Genomic DNA, 15,911 nt, shown 5'->3' on the forward strand with positions numbered 1-15,911 from the left:
TTAAATAAAAACAGCCACTAGAATTAGGAGTCTTCCCCCATTACCACCACTGGGTGGGATTTTGGCCAAAATGCAGAAGTGAAAAAGAAAATAAGTCATAAGAAACTGCACTTTTCTAGCTGTCATGACTTTTCTCCTTCCTTTGTCCATGCTTAACATGTACATTTGCAATTGCAAACAATTGCAGGCATTGCTAATTCTCCCCTGTTAATTGTGGAGGGGGTTTCTGGCTCCTGATCTGCCAACCCTGTGCTCAGCAATGCAAATCCCCATTCTGCCCAGGCTCCTCGTAGCAATCCTCTCTAGCACATTTTGTCCCAGTAGCCCCCTTTCAGGGCCCTTTGGAGCTCTCTCACCTTTGCTTTGGAGAAAAGCTGCAGGATCGCATCTCCTTACATGCAAGGAATATTTAGCTGTGAGCTGGACGAAGACTTGCCTGTTCCCTGCAGGTGTCCTTGGGGGCTGCTTAACCTCTGAAAGGAGGAAAATAAGTGGCACAAGCAGGCAATTAGGGGGGGATTTCTTCTGAGCAGGACAGACATCAGCTGGGGAGGTGGAACATTCCTCAATAAGACAAAATAGTTCCAGCTCTGCCTAAAATATCTTTCAGGAGCTGGCAACACTGTGCTTGGTGCCCCAAGCCAGGTCCCACAGCCCCATACAATAGTGCTCATGACACATCCCAAAACACTGATTCAGACTTGAAAGCTGTCCTGATAAGTTTCCAGAAGTGCTCCAGAACTTCCCCAGCAGGGCATCAGGCTGGGATTTCCAAAGGATTTAGGGCAACATCAACAGGATTCACGCATCTATGAAAATCTCCACCAAACATCTGAAAATATGACGAAGAACATGTTTTCAGCTCTTTCATGCTGGTACTGCCCTTCCAAAAGCTTATCCTGTGGATGAGGGTCTGTCTCATGCTACTTGCCTGCCAATTCACATTGTCATGGGTCTCATGAGAGTTCTCATTTTTCTTGAAGTTCTGGCATCAGGAAGCATGACAGAATCTCAGTTTCCATTCTTAAATCACTTTGTATATGATGTAAACACCTCCTTAAAGAATCAGGAAAACAAACAAACAAACAAACAAACTGAAACCCCCAATAGAACCACTCTATCCAGAAAAGAATGAAAATGTTTAGCCCCCTGCCTTCCAGAGCTGTTCCTCTGATTTTGCAGGGTGTGACTCATGAGGGTTAAACACCTGGGGCTGACAGTACTGCAGACCAGAATGCAAAACAAGGGCTGTGGCTGTGAACTTCTCACCACTGCAAAGTATGACAGTTCAGATAGACCAAACTAAGTAACATAATCCATGGACAGCTAGAGAAAGGAAATGTGTTCTTCTGCATTGATGACACTGAACATTTCAATAAGAAAGACTGGGGAGGAGGGAGAAGAGAAGGGAATTTCCATTGAGAGTGCCAAGGATCTAATTAATATCCTGTTAAGGACCATTTATACACGATGAAATTCATTCCTACGCTGGGAGCCAGCATACAGTTACGTACCACTGAAGTTGTAGTTAACCGGCAGAAAGAATGAATTTCATTTAAAGAACGATGTTCCAGATTCCTGGATGAGACACTCAGGAGTGAATGAACCACTGTGCAGTAGAGCCTCAGCAGCCCTGAAATGAATTTTGCTGTGACCTAACAAAAACCACAGACTTGAAATTGTGATGATTCAGAAATTTTCAGCTCGCAACAGGAGTTCTTGCAAAATATTTGGGAACTGCAGGAAGTGTTTAATGGTCTCCCTATGTCAAGGAGAGGAATCCTGACCTCTTGTCTTTATGGTTCTTGTTTCTATGAGTGATAATTTTAGAAGGAGATGATTAAGCCCATGTGGCTTTCCTTCTAAGGTTGCTAAAGGAATAACAAGTGACCTGGCTTGGTCCTTTCTGTGCTGATTCATCTTCCCTCTTTGCTATTGGAATTTGCAGGAGAATGGTTCCAGGGACAGACTGTGCTCCCACTTATATGTGCAGCCCCCCTGTGAGTGTGTGCAGCAAAGGAAATCAAGTCAACCCAGTGGACCGGGTTATCTGCAGAGCAATACAATGGAGCAACAAAAGTTAGGAGACCTTAAAAGCGTGTGCTTTTTCTAACCAAGAATCGAAAAGTTAGGATTTCAGTAGAAAATTTTGAAAAAGCCAAGAATATGAATCAGAATACCCATGGCTAAAGCAGAGGTTTAGGACATTCTTAATCCTTATTCAGATGCAAAAACGATGGAAGGGTGGTTATAAATTCAAACTGATCTCATCTTAAGGAAGACTTCAGGTGAATCTTCCTTTCCTTTCCAGTTAGCTTGAGGGACAAACTGACAGTGGGACAGACAAGGGAGTTACATCCATTTCCCGAAATAAGTAAGAGACATCTCAGAAAGTCAAACAGCATGCAATATAGTAATTACTGCCTGTTTGTGTCATAATTACTGTCAGAGATCCCTTAGAAGTAAAAGCATGCTGTTCCAAATTGTGTTGAAATACGACTTGTAAGATTATTTGTGGCTGCTAATAAATGATGGCTATGCAAGAAACAAATTTGAACATTGTTGAAAATTATCATTTTGTTTTATGTGCTTTCAGAAATGTTTTCTTAAGCAGGAATCTTACAGTTGTCCCTGTATTTGTGTAACTAATGCTGTGGAAAGCATTCGACACAGTCACACACTGGCTAACACTGTATTTCTCATGCCATTTTCAGACTGAATCCCATTTTCAGTTTTATGTAAATACTTATACTGTCCTTGAAGACCTAAGCACAATGCAAAATTACATGAACTGGACTTAAAGCAGGCATAAATGAGGTCAATGTTTATCATTTAGCCTTCATGGTGAGTACATCGAGCATATGAACCTTTAAAAAGCCATTTTAAAACAGTTACTAAAAGCAGCGTGCTGGAAATGGGGGTCACTAGAAGCAGCATCATGGAAATGCATCTAGAAGTCCTGTTTCTTGGGAGCAGGGACCCTCCTCTTCTGTTGCCTGCAAAGAGCTGGTAGGTACACGTACCTAGACTTACAGAGGTTATAGACCCCCTGGAGCACTCTTCAGCTATGTTTGCACAGCATCTGGCACACACAGGCTCTTCCTCCACAATGAGGACTGCTGGTTGCTTCCTCATGTTTGCTTACGCCACCATATCCCATTCCTTATGAATTACCTGTACCTAGTTCTTACATTTTAAGCAAGTTTCCCCTGGCAATTTTTATTTATCATGATCCTCCTGTACTTGAAAACTCCACATTACCCTTTCCTTTTCCATGTCAATTGAGCTTAATTAGCAACTGGTAGCAGCAGCAGGACCTGTTCAAACACTCACTGGAAGGGTATGTAGAAGCAAGTACTGCACAGAAGCAGCGCTACACTGCATACGGTGCAGAAGAAATTGAAAATTTGACCAAGACCTAATCACACTAACTGGAAAAATGATTTAAAATTGCCTCCTCGTTGCACATATGTGTTTCCTACAAGGAAAACTCTTCTTTTGTACTGATTTCCACTCAGCAATGCTTCCTTTGGAGCAGGATAGGTACACTACACCCCAGTTATAAATGGTCATACAGCATCATTTTCTGACAATGTGCTTTTCACCTCACTTCTACCAGAGAATTCCAGACATGTTGTAAGCTGGAATTTGAGTTTGATGCTTCATATCTTAGGTCTCAGAAAAGCAGGAACACTTTCTGAAAGCAGGCTCTCATTTTAAGAAACCGGGTATTTGCTAGTTTATGATAATGTGTTCTGCTTCCAAAGCTAAAGCTCTCCCTTGCTATACCTGCCTTAGTACTGTGATTATTTTGAGGAATAATGTGTGTTCGGTAACTCAAAAAAAAATAATGCAGCACAGTAGGGTCTAAAAATAAAAATTAGGAAAGATGGGAATTAGCTCACCACAGCTCGCCTCAACTGTCAGGTCAGGTTTTAATTTCCAGTAAGTTTCCAGCAGGGAAGCTTATGTTAATGTATCTGTGAGCATCCCTCATACGGAGGAATAGAAATTTCTTTGAAAACTGATACCTGACATCACAACTACGCGCTTTCCTAGAACAAAGCATGTGCTGGATCTGTACACTGCTTACTGAAAGAGTCTTCGTCCCAAGTGATATACTACTGCTTGCATTTCAGTAAAGATAATACAAATGGTTTGCAGTAAAGGGAACGACAGTTTGGTGCTCAACTTGCTGAGAACTCTTATGGAGACCTGTGGATGTTCAGCTTGAGATGTCTGGAAACACTGTAGGCTACTTCACACTCATGTTTGTCTGAAGATTTGCTTTACTAGATCAGGAACCACAGCAGACTTTTAGATTAATAACCCCTTTGCCAAGGCAGGGTATGCATGAGAGGCATGAAAATGATTAGCTACGAGACCTTCCTATACAATCTGAACTTGAGCACCAGTCCAGGCACTGTACCAGGAATGGGCACACTGCTTTGCTCACTAGCAGGTTTCTGCTCGAAGCCACAATTACAGTGCACACTGTCTGCTTTGCACTACCTCCTTCAAACTACGGAAAAAGAGACGCCCCGCCAAAGCAGCAGAGATGGCTATGGGAAGATGACGGGAAAGAAGACAACAAAATTTGTGTACAGCGGGGTTACATTAGATCTTCACACTGAAGATCCCATATCCTGAAAAGGGGTTCAAAGCCCAGCATTTCTTCCCCCCCCCCCCCCTTTTCTTTTGTTCACAGAATTGATTTTGGACAGCAAGCGATAAAGTCAGAGAAAGAGGCTACTGAATTTACTTTGAAAGGAATGTAATCTCACAGTTTTTTCCAAGTGAGGTGTGAAAGATTTTAACTTTGAGACACTAGCAACAGATTAAACATCTCTTAGGGTCTCCTATTTCCAACCCGTACACGTATGTTATGCCTCACCTTCTCCCCTGTGCAGAACATTATTTCTCCTGAACGGAGCGGTATCAGCTTACAGGCAGCGTTGCTCAAAGGAAAAAGAAAAGTTTGTCTCTCCCCACAAAAGCCATTTTGTTAAGCCAAACGTTCTACAAAATGGCACGGCCGCCTCGCAGCCCGCTCTCCTTGCGGGGCCAGGCCTCTCACCCCCACCAGGCTTCCCGCACTGCCCACCGCTCGCAGCCCCCGCCCCGCGCGGATCGGCCCTTTGTGCGGCCGGGCCGGGCCGGCGGCGCTCGTCGGGGCGGTGGCGGCCCCCGCCGGCACCGAGGCCAATGGGCGTCGGGGTGGCGGCGGCCGCCCCCTCCCCGCGCCGCCCGCCCTATATAGCGCCCGGGCGGCGCCGCTGTCCCGTCCGTCGGGCTGCTTGCGAGTGGCGCCGCAAGCCGTGCCGTGCCGTGCCGTGCCGTGCCGTGCCGTGCCGTGCCGTGCCGTGCCGTGCCGTGCCGTGCCGTGCCGTGCCGTGCCAGAATGCCGTGCCGCACCGTGTGGCGGCTGGCGCTGCTCGCTCTCTGCCTGGGGGCTGCAGCGGCTGGGGGTGGCGGCAGGCACCGCCGCGGAGGCGGCGGCAAGAGCCGGCGGCAGGCGCAGACCACCTCGGTACCTCAGGGCACCCCCGCGCAGGGCAAGCGTGAGTACCGCGCCAGGATGGGGTCCCGCGGGCAGGGCATGGCGGGGGCTCGGCCCGGCCCCTTCGCAGCGCGGACGGGACGCGAGTGTTTCCCCGCAGCCCGGCGCCGCCGGGTGACCCCCGGGGGGCTCTTTCTGTCGCTCGGGCTCCACAGCTCGGCCCATCGCAGCCCTCGGGCTCGGCCAGACCCGCACACGTGGGAGGCTGCGGGCAGCCGCCGGTGCCCGCCGCAGGCGCCGTTTGCCGGTGCCGTGTCCCGTCCTCCCCGCCTCTACCGTCGGTAACTCCAAACTTTTCTTTCTCTTCCCCTGTGCTCCCCTCTCCTCCTCCTCTCCCCCCAGAGACCTGTTATGACAACGGAAGATACTATCAGATAAACCAGCAGTGGGAGCGCATTTACCTGGGAAACACGCTGGTCTGTACCTGCTATGGTGGAAGCAGAGGGTTTAACTGTGAAAGCAAGCCTGAACGTAAGTCGGTGGTCTCTTTTTGTCCGCATCAAGACCCCAGCATGGCTTTTGATGCGGAGTAAGCTAAGTCTCATACTGAGCTATAACTAGCAGTCTGGGTTTGCAGCTGAAGTTTGGTACTTAGGGTCGGTAACGGACCTACACTCAATTACACTGAAGATCTGGCTTGGGATTTTAAGAAATGCTTTTCATTAGCGATGGGCCTGCCATCAGAACCCTGAGCCAAACATCACTCATCTCTCTGGAGGATTGGATCTAAACATTAATTTTCGAGCCAACCTCTTCTTTATAATGAACTGAACTGACTCCTGGACTCGCACGGGGAAGTTCAAATCTGGAGTCACTTTGCAGCTCTGGCTCTGTGCTGTTTGATTGCTTCACCCCAACTTTTCATAGCTGCGCAGTGTCGTCAGCTTGTTTAAAAATACTTCAACTTACAACTTTCCACAGCCCCCGGCCGTGCTGTGAGCTTTCTATAATTGAGTGTAAAATGAGATTGTTTAGTCTTCTGCAGAAAAAGTTTAGGTAACAGAAAGAAATTTAAGTGCAACGCCTGCTGGAAGATGCCTCTCTCTGGGATACAATGCAGCTTAGATTATCAGATGTGATTTATCTCTATTTATTGTTCTGAAGCCACTGCTTTGCCGTAACTCCTTTATGTTGCGCTGGATATGCAAGAGAGAAAAACTGGTTCCTAGCTGATAGTGTTCGTGTAAGACGGATGGGAGCGTCCCAGAAATCTGTTTTGCAAGATTTGTGTGCTGCCTGCCTTGCAGCTTTGGTATTTTAAGGAATGCTCACCCCCTTGCTCCCCCATAAAAGGGGGTTGATCTACCCTTCCTTCCCCTGCAGGGATTCCCAAGCTTTAAAGTTTCAAAGTCTAATAGCAAGTTTACCTTACGGCACAGTTAACTTTTATCAGTCCGGTATTGCAGAAGGTTGTTCTGTTGCAGATTTTGAGTCTGGTGGCAGCACTGACATAACCATTCTGTAATCACTTACTCATGCATGAGTGTGAACAGTTCACAAGTAGTACTGTTGACTTCAGTGGGACTGCTGCAGAATTTGGGATTAATGCACTTTTTTATTTACCAAGTCAGAATGATTAGTGTGACAAGGCACGCCGCTTCTAGGGGATGTTTGCTCCCTCCTGTCCTGTTACACTTCAGACAGCTGGGATTGATCCTTTCAGAGCATGGCTGCCCACATGCCATGCTCAACTTCTGGCTCACTGCGGGAGTGAAGCTGAGGTTATTCAGCATCATGGGGACCTTGAGGGGGCAAATTTCACCCAAGTTCCTCGCTGCTGCTCTATCCCAGGAAGAAAGAGGAGACTGATACGCATTTGTCCTCAGAAAAAAGGTGTATCTGTGTGAGGAGGCAAGGAATATGTGTTTCTGTTGGCTGTGCATGTTACTGGCATGGTTACATGAATTTGATTTTTCTCCTCTCATAGCTGAAGAGACTTGCTTTGACAAATACACTGGATCCACTTACCGAGTAGGGGAGACTTATGAGCGCCCCAAGGACTCCATGATCTGGGACTGTACTTGCATTGGAGCTGGACGTGGGAGAATCAGCTGCACCATTGCCAGTATGTAACTAAGAGCCTATTACTAGAGCTATTGTTCCGTAGTGTCGTATTTTCCACAGCAAATTATACAATATACCCATTGCCCATTAACTAGAGTTGGGAGGGAGTTAGTCCAGAGTCCATTAAAATCTTGGAATTGAAGCCTTTGCCCCATGTATATACATTTGCACAACCAAATGCCCCTTTTATTTAAGGGGTGAAGTGCTATGTGTAAAAAAAAAAACAACCCCAAAACAAACAAACCAAAACAAAAAAAACCCCAAACCAACAAAAGAACAACCAAACCCAAAACAAACAAAAAAACGCACCGACCCCCCCAAAAACCCTCCCCCACCAAACCAAACAGAAAACCTCAGCCATATGCCAAAAGTTACTGTTAGTGTCCAGCCATATAGGTTAGTACATTTACTATATACAGGACTGTGTTATACTTTCATAGGTGCATTTATGAAAGTAGCTTTCTGACTTGGAAAAAAGTGAGTCTGATCTGCAGATAGTGAGTTGGAATAATACCATCAGCACTAATGGGACTACTCTGAATAAATGATAATAAATAAATACTATCCAAGAGCCAGTACCCCTGCCCTCCAAAAATGTCATGCCAACAGTTGTCCCTGAGGGAGCTGGGATTTAATATCCAGACACCAGCCCAATGTCTTTCTGCAACTCCTTTTTCACCAGCCTGACCTGTACTTTCCTTTTCCTTGCTCTTCCCTTGGTCCTTTCTTCCCAGCTCTCCTTTCACGTCTGACTGTCTGGAAATCCTTTCCTTATTGAGTCACTGAATTGTTCACAATTTCCCTTAAGTTCATAATTGGATTTTCTGTGAGCAAAGATGAAGATCACTGCGTGTCAGGACTTTCAGACTGAGATTTCAAAGTCCTTGAGGCACCTTTTGAGAAAAAACTTGTTCTTAAGTGTCCAGTTTCTTAAGACACATGCTGATCCTAGTAGCATTGCCACAGAAGACTCTGAAGCCAGCCGTTATTATAGCATGGGGAAAAAAATAATATGTTGAATCTAACAAGTAGAGCTGAAGCCCTCCTGAATTTACTGGCATTTTATTGGGCAAGGATGGTAAGTGTTGTAAGAAAAGAGTCAGTAAGGAAATGGCAAACATGAGAGCAGTCTCATTTCCTTATCAGCCTGTTTTAGAACTCACTGGAGAGTCTCACTGACTGCAACTGTCTTTGAATCAATCTTCCTAACTCGTAGATTCCCTAGTTTCATAAATAAGCCAATGAAACATTTCAGTGGCTCCTAATAAATTACAGAATGTGTGGAGGGTTTTTTTTTGCTTGTTTTTTTTACTTGAAGAAGACGACCCTGTGTATACAAACTGTCCTTTATTATGTTTTCCTCCCTGGACCTGGGCCAAGTGGTGGGCCCGGACTGCCTCAGGGCTGTGGGGCACTGGTGGCTGGGAATCTGCCTTTGCAGGGATTCCAAACCTAACAGGACTGATGTCCCACTAGGGTGTCACACCAAGCATCTCTGTATTCTCTGCATGCTGGCCTGGCTGCCATGTCCCTCAGTTTTTCAGGGACAGTGACAGAGAGGCCCAAGTGCTACCCACCTCAGAACAAGATGGAGGCAACCCTCCCACACCAGCCCTCAGACTGGAGCGAGGTCTGAGGGAGAAGCAGGCCGTGGCATTCCCTTTCACCAGCCAGGTTCCAGTGGTAGCTGTGAACCTGGAGGGCATTAGCTGAGGAGAACAGGGGCTAGGAGGCACATAAAATGGCGGGTGCCACTCTGCAGGCTGGAGGAGGAGGTAGCTGTGGCCTGCCCCACTCCTCCTCACCGCTCCAGCTGCCCCCCTCCGCCTCTGGCCAGCTGGCCCTTACCTTGTCCCCATGATGCTGTTCCTGGTGTGGTCCATCACCTTGGCTCTCCTCTTATCCCATTGCAGATCGCTGCCATGAGGGTGGCCAGTCCTACAAGATCGGTGATACCTGGCGCCGGCCTCATGAGACTGGCGGCTACATGCTGGAGTGCGTCTGCCTGGGCAACGGGAAGGGCGAGTGGACCTGCAAGCCCGTGGGTAAGTGGTGGCTTCCCTCTTCTCCTCCCTGCTTGGTCAAGGTGTACAGTCTCTTTTCTCCTAGTCTTCCCTGAGGTGTCCTCATGTGGGATAGCCCTAGGTGGACTGTTTATCCCTTTCCCTCTCACAGCTGAGCGGTGCTATGACAATACAGCCGGGACATCCTACGTGGTGGGTGAGACCTGGGAGAAGCCCTACCAGGGCTGGATGATGGTGGACTGCACCTGCCTGGGGGAGGGCAGCGGCCGCATCACCTGCACCTCCAGAAGTAAGTGCTGGCCTGGCACCCGCAGGCACCTCCTTTCTACTTATTTTCCAAATCTGTCCTGTGTCAAAAAGAAAAGGCATTCCATTTTCTGCCCTGTTGTAAGTGGCAGTAGTTTTAGAGGGATGGCCGACTCCTGGGAAGGGGTGGGAAGCAGGCCCCTCTGAGGTGAGAGGGGAGCGTTCACATATCCCGGTTGCCATCTGGGAATGTGCCAGAGAGCTGGTGATCTGCTGGTGACAGAGTGGCTGGATTATTGTGGGGTTTTAAACTTGATTTAGAGAGAAAGGTTTAAGAGATCCGCAGGCCAGCTGAGTTGTGGTGGCACGTCTCCCAGGAAGTCAAGAGAATTGCTTGGTCTGCAAAATGGTGGAGAGTTTGGCTTAATATCTCCATTTCTGTGTTTTTACATAGCCTCCTGAGGGAGAATTAGGTGCTTTTAAAGAGAAATATTTACCTACTCCAACAGCAGGATCTGCCAGACTAAAATGTCTTCTTGTTTTTTCTCAGTATTACTCTTTAATATGTATGTTAGCTAAAACAGGGTTTGTTTTGCCTGCTCTACCATCTCGCTTGTTAGTTTCCCAATATTTTGTTGTCAGTGTAAACATTCTTCATCAGTGCAGGTAACTTTTTTTAGTTTTAACATCACTGAAGGACATTACCGTAAATATTCCATTTTATTTGTATTTGCAAAGCAAACAAGACTTCTAAAATCCAAAATCTTGGTTGGTTGTTTACCTTCTGTTCCAGTTTTGTTAGAGGCAAGCTCTGTTGTGGAGCTACCATGGTTTACACCAGTTGCCTCAAGAAAATTTAACTTTGTACCTTACACCTTTGTTATGCAAGGTTTGAGAAACTCTTCTGTAGCATTTAAATTGCTTCATATTCAGTTGCCTTGGGGCACACAGAGAATGACTTTCTGCTGATATAAACAGCAGACCTGTAAAGAACTAAAACACTAAGGGGGCTGGGATTAAAACTTAAGATCTGGAGAGAATTGCTGAAGAAATAAGCTATAAAAATCAAACCAGCCTTGTCAATATTAAGTCTGTTAAAAACACATGGGGAAAAATCATTAACTGTCAAATAGGAATGAATAAAACAGAAGGTGGTGTTTGTGAATTTTGGAGGAGTTATTATTACTAATAAAAATGATTTGGCAGTATCTTTCCTCCCATAACTCGGACCTGCACTGTGGTATCATAGGGGAAATGGCAATATAATGACCTGTTCATTTTTCATTTTGTTTTCCAAATATAATCAAATAGAGAAATTCAAATTTATGTATGTAAAGTGATACCTGTAGCCCACAAAGGGGGCATTACATGTGCTGCTGTTATATATCTTTTATGGCCAGCATTTTCCAGAATTACAACTCATTTCTTGGGGGCACTTCAGCTTTTCATTGTTTAACTTGAGAATCTGAGTGTCCATAAGACAGGGTTTTTCTCACATTTGCAAAATTACATTATGAATACTTTTCCAATTTACCCCTCTTCTGGCAAATACTCAGGTTTTGATCATTTTAACTACTGCAAATTAGTAATTTGTTTTCCATGTTCGTGTTCTACCCCATGAGCTCTTTCAGTGCAATCTAGCATGATGCATATATCCTTCCACAGTTCTTCATAAATTCATGTTCATTGATCCATGATTGTATTTGAGCCACTGTATCAAGTTGCCCTTGAATGAGAAGGTAAAAACTTGTAATGGAAGAAGAAGTCGTTAATCCATGTGGATCTGGCATCCAGACAAAAGTAGTTTGTTATACTGTCCTTTGAACCCATTTACTCAATTCATCGGGGGCTGTGGGTTATTAAAGACAACAGGGAGATTTGGAAAGTCTAATATTGCTGGTATGACACGACCAGCTCATATTAACTTTACTGGAGCTTCATGCACGCTTCTTTTGGAAGAAATGGAATTTAACATACTGCCCTCAAAGAGGTTTTAGTTTCTTCCAGCTGAAGTAGAGGCCTGAACTTGAACTGTGCCCTGTGTATAGTATGAAGTTATCCAGCTACAGAGGCATCTGCTTTAAAAATGTCATTAAAACAAATTTAAGCCTTAAAGGTGTATGCTAGACAGAATGGGTTTAACATAGCTTTAAAAGTAACTAGTAGGAATGTTTTCAATCCAGTGTGTGCTTTTTCACATTTTGAACATAGTTTACCATGTTCACACTGGTAATGTTATGATGCTAATTTTGACGATGGCTGCAAAGTAAAAGCACAATTCTGGAAACAAATGGAACCTTAGACGAAAGCATCAGGATTTTCAGATGCTCTCAGTCAATGCAGGGTTTAGTGCATATAGGACTTGTAATAGTGGGCTGCAAGAATTGAGGTCAGCTTTCAGTAAAGGTTTTAAATTATCAGCTCATTTGATAGTGTTGGTTTTTCAGAACTATAAGTTACATGGTGAAGTCATGCAATGTGGAAATAGCTAAACAGTCATGTTCCTTATACAGATAGGTGCAATGACCATGACACCAAGACTTCCTACAGAATTGGAGACACCTGGAGCAAGAAGGATAACCGTGGAAACTTGCTTCAGTGCATCTGTACTGGTAATGGCAGAGGTGAATGGAAATGCGAAAGACACACATCCCTGCATACAACTAGCACAGGTAAGTGGGGCATCATAGTGTGTAAGGTAGGGGAAGGAACAAGGAATAGCAGGTTTTGAATGGCTAGGACTTGGAGCTGGATTGTGCCATCCTAATTTAGGTATTTAAAGAGTCTTGTCCAGGAAAAATCAGCAACAAAGAGGGTTAGAGTTCAGGAAATACACCTTGTTTGTGCATGTGTAGATAAGATTAATTTATACCTTGTTTCCATGCACAAATGGGGCTTGCATGTACAGATGTGATTGCCTGCACAATCACAGTGCAGTAAATCATGTCTAGGCCACGCATCCACAGGAACTATACTAGCTTTGTCTTGAGAGGGTGGCATTTCAAGTTAATATTTGAACTTTATGTATTAGCCTAAGGGTAATTTTCTTGAAGTGTCCTTAATTTAAACCCCACTGAGACCATCTGGTTTCTTTGACAAGATAAATATACCTACTAATGGTTGAGCTTTAAAAACCAGAAATGTCAAGGAATGTATGCAGTGCTACTTAATGCATGTACATTAGAATGTTGGTCATTTTGATATGAAATATTACCTGGTTTATAGGTAGCATATATTTTTTGCCCAAGGTTTATTAAAGTTTTCAGCTTCTAAATTTTTTTTGACCGTTTTGAGGATCTAGGTTTCCTATTGGTGAGTGCAATGTAAAACTTCTGTTTTCTTGCATTACCTACACTATATTATTCTTGGTAAATGAACTTTAACAGTTTGATAGCAGCAGGTTAACTTCAAACTCTCAGAAGGTCTAAACTTCAAAATGCGTAAAGCTTCAGGGGTGCCAGTATTTTGTTCCCATTATTGTTTTCCCTCTTTCAGCAGAGCTGAATTTGTGGAGATTCCTCTGAGAATCATTAGCAAAAACTTCCATAATGTAGACAACATGCCTCTTTGTCTCTTAGTATTATTCCAGGTGATAATGGGCCAAAACATTTTGATTCAATGTTTACAAATTCCAGAGTAAATGAATATGTTTGTGGTTTGTTTTTCTCTTCCAATGGAAAATTCAAAGCAAATCCTTTTTGCTTTATCTTCCTACTTCCTCAGTGGTTTTTTTATTGCCTTGTCACTGATCTTGATTGTTCTTTCCAGATTTCCTTCCACAAAACCTTTTTTTTCCAAAAAATTTGTTTCTAAACAATTCCTGTGAAAAGCGGTTGACCCTTAATCCTTTCTAAAGCCACTCTACAGTGGTGGAAACCAGAGGCTGTCATTAGTAGAAGTGGGATTCTTCTTAAAATTGTTATTTTAATTTTGAAGTTTGCTAAGTGGAATAACTAAAACATGTCTAGGGAAGCTAAGAGAGTTGTGCCTTCGATCTGATGGAGTGCCTAAAGGTTTTATTATTTCTGTGTTTGATTGAAGCATTCTGTTCTTTAGCTTTACGTGTAACTAGTTTTGGTTCTGTCCTGTGTTCTTCTGCAGGATCTGGCTCTCCTAGCTTCACGAATGTGCAGACTGCATTGTACCAGCCCCAGCCTCAACAGCCCCAGCCTCAGCCATATGGCCAGTGCATAACTGATAACGGAGTGGTGTACTCTGTGGGTATGCAGTGGCTGAAGACACAGGGAAGCCAGCAAATGCTTTGTACCTGCCTGGGCAATGGAGTCAGCTGCCAGGAAATAGGTATGAGTTTGTGTTTAGTGCCTGTTCAGTCCAGTGGGATCTCTGGGACTTTTGTGTGTGTATCAGAAATGTCTTCTGAAGAAGATTAACTGGAGAGACGTGCAAGGGGTGAAGAAATAGTTGTTTTGGTTATTTGAAGCCTGCTTCTGTCAGGCAGAAACATTTCCCAGTGAGTTATATATAACCTGCTGAGGGAAAACAGAGCCCTTGGGGAGCAGCATTAATAACTTTATTCAAATCGAGCTGCGATAATATATGTTTGGAAAAGAATGTAAAAGAATGACACAGCTGCAGAGCTATGTTGTCTGTTGGTGTCTATTGGCCTAGGTCCATGGCATTCAATGTGGGTTTGCAGCAACCAGTGGCTTAGCCTAGAGGGATTTTTGCCATTTTAGAGCCCCAAGGTTTGGGGATTGCTTAAGCCAGGGTCTAATGCTGTGATTTGCTTGTTTTAAAGCTGTGACCCAAACATATGGTGGCAATTCTGATGGAGAAGCCTGTGTTCTGCCTTTTACCTACGATGGAAGGACTTTCTATTCCTGCACCACTGAAGGCCGCACAGATGGGCACCTCTGGTGCAGCACCACTTCCAACTTTGAGCAGGACAGGAGATACTCCTTCTGTACTGAGCAGAATGGTAAGCTCTTCTCAGAAGATCTTCACATGCATGTGACCTTCATGCACAGATGGAGGAAGCAGCAGAGAACATAGGGGACAGGCTACCTGAACAATTCCGGCAGTCTGGAGGGAAGCATGCCTCTGCACCAGAGCAGTCCTGTGAATGAAGGACTGCCTGATGTCAGGGCACAGAAGTGCTCTTGGCATCTTTGGAGGGTGCTCAGGGTGATACAGATGTACCTTCTGAGTCCTGTTCTCTCTCCTCTGAGCTGACCTTAGAATGGGAGTGCCTAGGTGGGGTAGAGCATTGACCCAAAGGATGCTTAGTCTTTGACTTTGCTTGGCTGAATTCCTAGAGCAATGCCCATATTAGGCTGCGAAGAAGAGGATATCCGTGGAGTACAGTTTGTGCAGTCCTCTGTCACTCCCCCCATCCCGACTATCTAGCCAGGTTGCCATATATAGCAGAATCTTAATGTGATTTGTGATCACTGATCAAGAGCTGGTGCATGACTCATGCAGCAGCATTCCCTCTTGTCTGTGAATGGTCAGCGTTCCCTTTGCAGCACAATCTACCTGTGTGGTTACACTTACTGGGAAGCCCATCAGATGTCCATGGAACAGTACCCAGACAGCTTCTCTGGCATCTGACCTTGGAGAGAATTTTTCATATTCCCATGTGAAAATGCTGCTTCTTACACTGCATAGGTGTTTGTTTGTTTTTTTTTTTAAACTCTGTTCCACTTCAGCTGTTTTTTTGTGATGAAAGTCAAGCCTGTCTCTGCAGGACATAAAATATTCTTTCTTTTTAAGAAAAAAACCCAAGCAAAAAACCCACCACTGTCCCTGCCCACACACACATTCTTGTTTTAGTGAGGTTTCTTGTGATAAACTGTTGGAAATTAGAAATATCAATATAGAAAAGCCTCAACAAATGCCTCCTTGTTGTCAATTATTTGTAAAGCAGAGTTGCTCAAGAGGTGAGGAGTTTAGATTACAAACCTTTTTGCACTGCTGCTTGCAAAACATGAAGCTTCAAACCTGCAGAGAGGTTTTGACTCGTCCTGTTGTACGTAACTGAATTGTAACCCTTTCTG

At 44.7% G+C, this 15,911-nt stretch overlaps 1 protein-coding gene across 6 annotated transcripts in view; it reads left to right on the top strand.

The window, feature by feature from the left end:
- The first annotated feature begins 5,306 nt into the window (after positions 1 to 5,306).
- Positions 5,307 to 15,911, top strand: part of FN1 (fibronectin 1) — a 54,999-nt gene continuing 44,394 nt past the window's right edge. For 2 of the 6 annotated variants that reach the window (XM_055719246.1, XM_055719248.1), the window contains exons 1-8: positions 5,308 to 5,561; positions 5,903 to 6,031; positions 7,488 to 7,625; positions 9,538 to 9,669; positions 9,800 to 9,937; positions 12,408 to 12,566; positions 13,996 to 14,196; positions 14,654 to 14,833. In XM_055719246.1, coding sequence (XP_055575221.1) covers positions 5,402 to 5,561; positions 5,903 to 6,031; positions 7,488 to 7,625; positions 9,538 to 9,669; positions 9,800 to 9,937; positions 12,408 to 12,566; positions 13,996 to 14,196; positions 14,654 to 14,833 — 1,237 coding nt within the window. In that variant the 5' untranslated portion in view covers positions 5,308 to 5,401. Of the gene's footprint in view, positions 5,562 to 5,902; positions 6,032 to 7,487; positions 7,626 to 9,537; positions 9,670 to 9,799; positions 9,938 to 12,407; positions 12,567 to 13,995; positions 14,197 to 14,653; positions 14,834 to 15,911 lie in introns of all 6 variants that reach the window. The other 4 variants (XM_055719249.1, XM_055719250.1, XM_055719247.1 and 1 more) reach the window with 3 other exon arrangements.

The sequence above is a fragment of the Falco cherrug genome, chromosome 8 (assembly GCF_023634085.1).
Source record: "Falco cherrug isolate bFalChe1 chromosome 8, bFalChe1.pri, whole genome shotgun sequence".
Taxonomy (NCBI): Eukaryota; Metazoa; Chordata; class Aves; order Falconiformes; family Falconidae; genus Falco; species Falco cherrug.